The 11390-nt window shown below is 35.6% G+C and overlaps 1 protein-coding gene across 1 annotated transcript; it reads right to left on the reverse strand.

The window, feature by feature from the left end:
• Positions 1-4443: 4443 nt before the first annotated feature.
• On the reverse strand, positions 4444-5782 carry LOC149248068 (flavone 3'-O-methyltransferase 1-like). Its single transcript, XM_089455994.1, is given in 4 exon segments — positions 4444-4752; positions 4850-4914; positions 5004-5410; positions 5412-5782. Coding segments are annotated over 4 exon segments (1152 nt in total).
• Between the last annotated feature and the right edge of the window lie 5608 nt (positions 5783-11390).

Below are 11390 nucleotides of genomic sequence, written 5' to 3' on the forward strand. Positions count from 1 at the left end.
AATTAGGGTTTAATATTAGGGTTTCAAGTATTAGGTTTCTAATATTGTGTTTAATAATAGATTTATAATTTTAGAGTTTAATATTGGGATTATAATATTATGGTTTTTATTATTGGGTTTAATATTAGTCCTAGGGTTTGTAATATTAATCCTACTATTTATATTAATTCCTTGGGTTTATTAATTCCCTAGGTTTATAATACTAATATCTTAGGTTTATTAATCTCTTAGGTTTATTAATCCCTTAGGTTCATTAATTACTTGGGTTTATGATATTGATCGCTTGGGTTTATGATATTGAGACAATCTTTCTCATTGTGAGAAAGATTGTCTGAATATGAAAATCAACCATGGTCTACCACGGTCAACCATGGTCCAACGTCACATTATGACAACGATTGTCTCAATATGAAAATCAACGATGATCAACCATGGTTAATGATGGTCGAACGTCGCATTGTGGCAAATATTAGCTCAATATTAAAATCAACCATGGTAAACCACAATTAACCATATTTATTTTAGGGTTTATAATATTTATCTTAGTGTTTATATACCTTGGGTTTATAATATTGATCACTTGGGTTTAATATTATTGCCTTGGGTTTATAATCCCTTGGGGTTTTAATATTAGCTCCTTGGATTTATAATATCAATCCTTGGGTTTATTAATCTAATGGTTCACATTCCTAAACAAAGATTGTCTTAATATGAAAATGAACCATGGTTACTTGTTGTCGACAATGGTAAACCATTGTGAGTCATCGTCAACCATGGTAAATCATGGTCAACCATAGTCAACTGTTGTCGATAATGGTAAACCATTGTGAGTCATCGTCAACCATGGTAAATCATGGTCAACCATGGTCAAATATCACATTTGTCTGAAAATTTGTCAAGCATTACATTGTCACAAACATTGTCTCAATGCGATAATCAATCTAATAATGGTTGTTGCAATTTTATTTTTCATTGAAATTTATTCAATGTCATAATATGACATTAGAAAAATGGGATTTAATATTAGGGTTTCAAATATTAGGTTTCTAATATATTAGATTTATAATTTTAGAGTTTAATATTGGGATTATAATATTAAGGTTTTTATTATTGGGTTTAACATTAATCCTATTGTTTGTAATATTCATCCTACTATGTATATTAATACTTTGGGTTTATTAATCCCCTAGGCTTATAATACTAAAACCCTTGGTTTACTAATCACTTTAGGTTTACTAATCCTTTAGGTTGATTAATTGATTGGATTTATGATATTGATAGCTTGGTTTATACTATTAATAATCCCTTGGGTTTATACTATTAATCCCAAGAGTTTATAATATTAATTCTTTGTGTTTATAATATTAATCCTTGGGTTTATTAATGCTTTAATTTTATAATATTAATAATCCCTTAGATTTATAATATTAATACGAAGAGTTCATAATATCAATCTCTTGGGTTTACAGTCTTGATAGCTTTGGATTTATTAATCCTCTATATATATATATATATATATTATTGACCACAACATAAAGGTGAGAGATAAATAAGTACTATTAATAATAAATAATTGCTATTATTATGTTAATTATATTATGGTATCAAATATAACTATAAGAAGATATATATATATATATATATATATATATATATATATATACTAAGAATCATATAAAATTAGTTTTTAATTAATAAGATACACTTAATTAATATTAATGTGTAAATGTAGTTGTACATGTGTCTCATATATGCCTATCCGGGTATATCAACTATATTGATAAATGTGGTTGTGCTAGTACTAATATAGTGAATCATAACTGTCCAACTTTCATCAAAACTCCATGTTATTTATTTATATATATTTTTCTAGACTATGTCATTGTTGTCAATTTTAATAAGTGTTGACAAGTTGTATTCCCAACGTTTTTTTGTATTTTATTTAGAAAATGGTGGTTGTAGCATTCTAATGAATTTGGGTTCTAGTGCCTTGCTCTATTGTTCTTAATGTTCAATATATATTATTATTTTGGAAGTTCCTACTGCAGGAATGAAAAGATTGACGTCAATCAAACAATTTTATTTTGCGCTTTGAGCCACTTCCACACGATTGTTCCAACTTCGGTGAAAATTCCATAGCAACGTTAGTATCGTACCTGTACAATACAGAAGAATGGCCTGTATGAAGAATCTGATTTAAATGGACAACGTTATTTCATAATGGTGAACGATGATCCATGTATCTCAGTGGTACATATTTCACATTGGTAAACGATATTAGTTCCCGAAGGTGATATAGGTAAACGATATTAATGGTTCCATGAATTACTCAACAGTTAACCTGTTACACTGTGGCCATACCAAAACCTCATGCTCTACGATGGTGAGCTCCACATTGGTGATGGGATTCTCTGGTATCAGCTCCAAATGTTACAATGGTTTGGGGTTTAATCATTGTAGTATGGAAAGCGTAAATTTGCAACGTGTTGTGTGTTGTATGAGGATTGGTGCTATGTGGACCTGTGCTTCCATGGACAAGATGTTTATTGCTTGATTGTCAAAAATTGAGATCGCGAGCTCAAATTCGTTGGAAAAGAATGTAGTCGCATAGCCTACATAAAGTAAAATTTGTTGGAGTCTGCTTGGAAGAGAGAATCGATTGCTTCTATATATTTTTTTGATACACCTGCATAAAAATGAGATTTGATGTCATTTTTGGAGTCTTATTTTTGGTAGCGGGTGAAATATGGTACAGCAGCAACAACAATTAGTTTTGGGCTTTCTAGATTCATTGTTGGTTTATTTATAAATTTTTGGGTTTCTGAACTATGTTAAAAGAACCGATTAACGAAAAAACTAGCATGATGTAAATTAGTGGTTCTCGATATATTTTTTTGTCGATAGAATGTATCACTAATTTAATTTTGTGAATATGTTATATGTTGAGGGGTTTTGTTGTGCTTCAGGCTTCAAGAACATCAATTATAGGTTATGTTTTGAGATCTATGTGTGTAGAAAGGTCTAGAAGAGTCAATTACACAAAGTTCATCAAAGATGGTTATAGGTGATTATGTCTTAAATGAGTTGAATGGGAGGCTCAAAAATTCTGGTGGTGAAAAGAGTGTTGTCTAGGAGACTTCAAAGTGTGGATAAGTGTCGAGGAATACCAGTTAGATAGATGTGACATGTGAATTGTAATTTGTCATTTTTGTAATAATGTTTGTAATTATATAATGTAAGAATTAAAGGGGAGACTTGGAATAATGCTTACATTAGTAACTAAGTAGGATTAGTTTGTTGGATGTTGAGTTTTGTTGAGAGATTTTGCCAAAAAAAATTCCTTATTTGGAATCTCTTAGATCTCATTAACACTATTTATGTGACTCGTATTTTGATTTTGTGTGAAAAAACTACAAATTATTTTAGATGAATCTGTGCTCCATGTATTCTCTCATATTTCTTGAATACAAAACCCAACCTTTGGAAAAAAGTCCAAAAAGAATCAAGTTCATTAATGTTAGTGCTTCCACCAATCGTGTACGCTCTGAAGTTTGTCGGTACATCTATTATTAAGTGATGGAATATAACTGTATCAAGTTCATTAATGTTAGTGCTTCCACCAATCGTGTACGCTCTGAAGTTTGTCGGTACATCTATTATTAAGTGATGGAATATAACTGTATATTTGAGTGACCTGCCGACTACGGCCATATCTTGAACCTAATGGTTTTCAAATATGCAGAGTGGTGATGTATTGATGATGGTGTGACACACGGCTGAATCTCTACGCAGCACTAGCCCTGCGATTATTCTGCATGGATCTGATTCGCCATATCTGGATGATTTATTCCTCCAGATCTGAAGTGTGTCGTGCCACTTGTACTTTTAAATCTTTAAGGCCTCTAGGGTTTTAAAGTAAAAAATAATAATTTGTCACTAGTTGTTTGTTTCAAAGGCAGTTTGATGGACAATTGAAGAAGCACAACGACCTCTACTGCATAGAAAGTATCTTGATAACTATTCTTCAACAACATGTTAGATTTTACAACATTAATGAGGTGGTTCAATATGTTTACAAAAATGTTAGAAAGCGTTAGAACCAATTACCAAATTATTTTGAGATTCCTTTATATGATTAGAAGAATGTTCACGACTCAACATGTGCAACAAAATTCTAATTTCGCCAAATATCAGACTCACTGTTTGACCATATGTACACGGTTTTGTACATCTTCACACAAAAGGCAACTTTACGTCACACCAAGAAAAATGCAACTGGGCTTTATGGTCCCCCATACTGCTGATAAACTTAAGAAAAGGATTTACCGCAAGGTAACAACTCCAGAAAATGTTTATTCAAGGGATCTTATACTGCAATATAACAACTCCAGCAAAACCAACATTAACCATAACTATAATCGGAAGTTATTATGATTGAAGTTATTAGGATTTGGAGAGCACAACGAGCGATTGAATGAAAGGCAGCTTGATGATGGTGTGGCTCTTGAAGCCTGCGCGCTGGAACAACCCTTTGAATTCTTCCTCTGTCCTCTCCTTCCCACCCGTTGTGTAAACCATCATCGATATATTATATAACAATCCCAATCCCAATCGCCTCGACATGCTTTCACCTTATTTGTCTCCCTCAACAAATGCTTCCACAATTAACACCCTTCCCCTTGCTGGCGTTGCCTCGTAGCTTCTTCTCAGCAATTTCACACACTCCTCGTCGGCCCAGTCATGGAGGATCGACTGCAGAAAATGATAATAAGATATTATTAGCCGTCAACATGTAGGAATAATAAGTAAATTTGTTATTCAAATGGAAGACCATAGATGAATTCATCACCTTCATCATGACTGCATCGGCAGACGGTATGTGCTCGAACATATTTCTCTCCATATGCTCCACCCCTGCAACACTCACTCAATCCCAGTTACAACTTTCTATAAATCATCTTGCTATCGTGTTATATCAGGAAAAAAGATATTACAACTCTTACCAGTTATGGGAGGCGCAGTGGCGATGACATGAGGCAGATCGAGATTGATGCCACGAATGTGTGAATGTTCCTTCACAATTATGGACAAGGAAGTGCCTATGCCTCCTCCAACGTCTACCAGCGTGGCCATACTCTTAAACCCATCTTCATACATCTTCGCCACGGAAGCCATGACAGTGCTGCTATTAGCGGCCATGGCGTTGTTGAAAATCTGATTAGCTTGGGGATCGCGGCCCAGATATTCCCAGGGACTCATACCATAAGCTTTGTTAAATGTGTAGCAGCCCTCCAAGACAGAATCGTGCAAATGTTGAAAAGCGTCCAGGTAGACGTTGTTTGCTATCAGGAGCAGGAAATGCCCGCAAGATTGCTGAGTTTCACCCTGTGCTAGCAGCTTCGAAATGCCAGCCATACTTTCTTTTCTTCAGTTCTGCACCGTCTGCCTGATTTGCTTCTTCCTCTTCAGCAAAAACGCCATAGGAAGCAAGGAACCTCAGAATTCTGTGGAGGTATCCCACATCCACGTGGGATTTACTAGTAGATGAGGAATTAGCAGCAGCAATGTGAAAAGCAATCTGCTCAACGGAAAGGGGACCTCCGTTGCCTCGTGTGGCAATGATGTCAGGAATGTTGAGCAACACGGCTGCTTTCAAAGCCAACGGCTTGACGGCAGAGAATATCATCTCATACAGCTGGAGCTGGTGCGTTGCTGCGGGATCCCGTGATGAATTGATGTGTTGGACGGTGGCAAGAGCCAAAACGTCATCAATGGAGTCCATCGGATCTGTTGCCATGTGAGCAGAGATGATGAAGGAAAGGAATGAGTATGGAAGGCGATGAAGCGAAGTTTTACAGAAGCTGCTGATGGATTTATACATGAAAACTTGAGTGGCTGCCCTGCTGATCAATTTATGTAGCAAATAGATCAAACTTGAGTGGCTAGCAGCTGCTTTACGTCAATCCAGGGATATGAATCAAAGGATCTTTCGTCATCTTCATCCACACTGAACATGTGCACAAATAACTTCGTTAACTTGAGTTTGACAATAACATTAAATAATATTTAACCGACTTTTCTCAACTTTCATGTGGAAACTGAAACTATTACATTGTTTATGTAATTATAAATATATCTTGTCTCACACATTTTCCATGAAAAACAAGATATAATATTAAAATAAATTATTAAAAGTAATATTTATTGAAATTAATAATAATAATATTAAGGAATCTTATATGTCACTTCAAATTATTTGAGATAATTGTGGGAACTAAATATTTATACTATCTTATAATAAAATAAGTATTACATAGTAACTAGTTTTTAGTTAGTTCTTGTCGCTTAGTTTAATTATAGCTAAATAAAAATAAAAATATTGAATTTAAATCAATTTAAGTTTTACTCATTGGTAGATTGAGGTATTTTGTTAATTGTAATTATGCATTGTTTGTAGATACCAACACCTTGGTTACTAATTTCATTTGTTGAAATATGAATGCATCACGGTAAGTGGGTTATGACCTAAAACTACTTTTGATTGGCTATTCACGTGCGTCTTCTTGTGATGTGGAAAAACATGTGAATAATCCAAAACCCAAAAGAATTTGACATGAGTAAAAGTTCACCCCCTCAAAAACTACCATCAAGATATTTTAGGTGGTCAAGTCTTATCAACATGCACATGATGATGTAGTTACATATTACCATCTTAGATATCAATAAAAGATAAATCAATAACATTTAATAGTAAAAAAATATTTTTATTAAAAATTAAATAAACAATTAAATAACTATTCAAATAAATGTGTCATGCCTCCACATAATATCAAAACAAAATAAAAATTTAAAATACAAATCCTATAGTGTTAACTATAATAACAAGACCATATAAGCTTTGTTTCGAATATCATGTAAATATTTATTACTTTACCACATGCATTACATTACCCATTACAATTTCATTAACTTAGCATTTAATGGTTCTATACATTGTTTAGGTTTTTTGTTGATGATAAATGGTTTTACATTTAATCTGATATAACTGTCCTATACTCTCGAGCTTTGGCCAGAGGAGATCTCGGAAATCCTTCTGTTAGCTCACCAGCTGTCACTCCCTCCTCGGCATCTTTCCTCCATCGATGGTCACACACGCTCGAGCTCGTCCAACGACAAAGTCTTTGCCTAGTAGTCTCAGTTGCACTTTGGTAAGGTTCCGTTGTGTTCAATTGTCGTCTCTGTGGTTGGTTTAGCCTTTCGATGTCTAGCTTACTCCATGAAAACATTGCAGGCTTGCCTATGCCATGCCTCTGCAGCTAAGGAGCGTTTTCATGGCTCTGTTCCTAATGTAAAGTCCACCCATAGCGCAGCCCTAACAGGTATTTTCATTTTTCAAATAGCTTGACTCCATGAAATACAGTTTCATTTTTACCACTATCATGGTAACGCTCATTCTAGGTTTGTTTCAAGTTCTTCCGGAGGCACCTTGGCACTCACGGTACCATTGCAAGGCGCTTCCTCCGGTGTTCTATCATGGCTTTATGTTCTAGCCCTAACCACAGCTTCAGGTATTTGCAAGACTCTTTCTTCCTCTGGTGGCTTATGAATCGGCGAGGTCTGAACAGACTCAGTTATGGGTTCTTGTTTGGTTTTGTCCTCTTCTTGAGTGCCCTCCACAGAGTTAATGTCTAGGCTTTAAGTGTTCAGTTTGGTTTGATGAGGTTATTACTCCGTTGGTTCATCTGAGTATTACAGATCCACTTTTCCTTTCTGAGGAAAGCCTCTGTCAATGTATTATATGTTAATTAACTAACAATATCATAGTTTGACGAGGGTCCTTCTTGGTTCATGTAAATTTTTTATCTTGTTAGCCTTCTTGAAGTTACTCTGAAGCGGGTTTCGACCCTAACTGAACTCTTGTTATTTCTTTGCTACCGGCGTGACTTATCAGCTCTAAGTTTTGTACTGTAATTTTACATATACAGTTAGTAATTTAAGTTCAGGTCTCTTTGTTGAATTTCCACTTGTACAATTAATGAATTCCGTTCGCTATCTTTCGCTTTAGATTTGATTATAATGGTTCAAAACCATTATGAACTCATTCTCTTTGCATTGGAATTTTCATGGCCAGCTAACTGCTCTGTCTCGGAATCTAAAATCTCAATTAGTACTTGTCTTTAGGTTTTTCGCATTGGTTCATCGGCTTTCCTTTGACCAATTCCAATTAGTTATTTCAAAGTCTTGGTCGGGGTTCTGTTTCTGGTTCCAGTTCCTCCGAGCATTTTAATTTCATGATTTTGTTGAGGGCGATTCTGGCTTGGATCTGGTATTACCACCTCGTTGGATTTATTCTAAGCCCGACGGTTTTACTCTCCTTGAGCTACAAATAATTTAAGGCTAGTATTGCCCCTTTGCTTATTTGGTCTCCTTGCTTATTTGGTCTCTGGCAACCCACCGTGTACTGATAAAATAAATGGTCATGACTTTGGGTTTTGTTTTCATTCAGTTTGGTAAATTTACAAGGTTTAAGGCCACGGTGCTCAGCCCTCTAAATTTTTTTCCTTGTTAATACAATGTTTTTCTAGAATGGAGCAACTTTACATTAATAACTCAGTTATTTTAACTATTTGTATTTGATTTTTCAGAAAACTATTGTCTAGCAATTTGTTTTCTCTTTAGTATCTAGCAATTTGTTTTCTCTTTGTTAAAATATAAATGTATCTACAACAAAGACTATCCCCTTTAATTTCACATTACTGTTTTCCAGCTTTAGAATTTTCACTGTTTCTTTTCTATTGTACACAGGGTTTATCTTTGTTTCCTTACATATATAGGTGTATAAAAACACAGTCCAGACTAGTGCCTTCAGGCCACCTACTTATCTAATTTAAGAGTTAATATCCCTCTTCCTATACAGTTTCACAGCCAAAATTAAATACAATGGTTCCAGTACTTACCTGGATACAGTCTCTATGACAGTTGGTTGTTGAAGTCACAACTTTATATTTCAGATTTATCCTCCCAACCATGAGACTTGCCTTCAGGTCCAAGCCTCCCCCCAAGCTCTTGCTCACAAGACAGATGCCTTCTTGCAAGACTTATAAGTCACATCATCCACAACTATCTGGTCACCACCAGACTTAGCTCTCAAACCGTCTATCCTTCCAGCATGACAAACATTCCCTCTTTCTCCTTTTGGTTCTCTCAGGTACCTCTCAGATTACCCTCTTGATCCCTTCTTGGAGAATTCATAATCAGGGAAGTAGTTAGGGTTAGGTAACTACCTATCCCCAACTTCTTGATATGAAAGAGTTACAAGATTTGTTAACACTCCATATTTGTTTCATTCATAATTATAAAAATTTAAATACATAAATTCAAATAATACTAATAATAATAAGATCTAGTTTTTGTTTTACTGCAGTAAATAAAAATAATTACAATTTTCTAGGGACATCACATCTCCGCCCCCTAAAATCAAACATCGTCCCGATGTTTTTCTGCTGCAAACAGACCCAAACAAGTTTCCCTCATAACCTGCTCATCCTCCCAGGTGGCCTCTTCCGGCCCAAAGTGTTGCCATTTCACTTTAACCTGGGTGATAACTCATTTCTACAACATTACTTCTATCCGATCAAGTATAACCAGAGGTTCGACCGAGAACTCACCTTCTAATTCGACCTGCAAAAAAAAATTCTAGTCAGTCCCTTTAACTATTAATTCTTTTCTTTTGATAGATTGTTAAAACTATTTTACCTGTATATCTTGACAATTGATTATATGTTTGGGATCATAAACATATTTTTTAACATGGAAACATGGAAAACATTGTGCACATGAATGTGGTTGGGCAAGGCAAGTTGGTAGGCCACTGGGCCGACTCATGCCAAGATCTAGAAAGGGCCACAAAATCGGGGTGCCAACTTAGCACATCTGCTCCATTGTAATGTACTTTTCTTTGCTCGTACCCACACATAGACGTGATCTCCAATTTGAAATTCCCAGAAATTCCTTTTTCGGTCAGCAAAGTTCTTTTGTCGATCTTGAGCGGCCTTTAAATTGGAATGAACCTTCTTGACCATTTCCTCCATTTCTTTTAACATCTCGGGTCCCAACATCAACTTATCCTCCGGTCCTCCCCAACTTGAAGGTGTTCGGCACTTGTGTCCATACAACACTTCAAATGGGCTCATTTGTAATGACGTATGATAGCCATTGTTATAAGAAAATTCTACCAAATGTAGGTAATCCTCCCATTTAGAGGGTTACTGCATCACATAAGTTCGCAACATGTCCTCCACTACCTGATTTACCCGCTCGGTCTACCCATCCATTTGAGGATGGTAAGCAGTGCTGAAATTCAGTTGTGTGCCCAATCCCTCAAATAAAGCTTTCCAGAAAGCTGATATAAATTTTACATCTCGATCAGAAATTATAATTTTTGGCAACCCATGTAATCTGAAAATATTTTGCATGAATATGTTAGCAATCTGTACAGCCTTGTAAGTTGATTACACAAGTATGAAATGAGAAGATTTTCTCAACTTATCCACTACCTCCATTATCGAATAATTTTGCTTCTTGGACCTAGGTACTCTTGTGATGAAATCGATGGAAATGGTCTCCCATTTCCATTCTAGAACTGGCAATGGATACAGTAACCCGGTTGGATGTTGATGTTTCGTTTTCACTTGTTGACATTCCAGAAAAAACAGGGTTCCATCCTTCTTTTTAACAAAAGGTATTGGGGCTCCCCAAGGTGACACGCTTGGGTGGATGTATTTTTTATCTAGCAGTTCTTGTGACTGCATTTTTAATTCTATCAACTCCGGTATACTCATGCGATAAGGAACTCGGGATACAGGAGCTGCTCCTGGCATCAATTCAATGGTGAAATCTATATTTCTTTTTGGAGGGAGTCCCAAAATCTCTTCAGGAAATACGTCCGGAAAATTCTGTATTACAAGTATATTTTCTAAGGAAACAAATTTTTCCTTTATGTTGGCATATCCCACTTGAATTGCATAGATTTGACATCCTTTCTAGATACACTTTCCTAACTGTGAGGCGGTTACTGGTCTTAATTTTAGAGGCCTTAATATGCCTTGAATTTCCTGCCTCTTTCCCTCCTCATCCATGTAGAAAATAGCTTTTGTTTTATAGTTTATGAGGGACCAATGCTTTTCCAAACAATCCATGCCTATTAGAACGTCATATGACCCTAGGGGCAATACATTCAGGTCTACCACCAGGGACTGACCTGCTATTTTCAATGGGTAGTTGGTGACTTTGGCCAACACACGTCTTTTTGCCCCTGTGGCTACCTGTACTAACTTGACAGCTTGTAAACAACCCTGATCAACTATCTTAGGACTAACATAACTTAATGT

Source organism: Pinus tabuliformis, chromosome 7 (genome assembly GCF_031772625.1).
Source record: "Pinus tabuliformis cultivar Carrire ecotype Pingquan chromosome 7, CPIR1, whole genome shotgun sequence".
NCBI lineage: Eukaryota > Viridiplantae > Streptophyta > Pinopsida > Pinales > Pinaceae > Pinus > Pinus tabuliformis.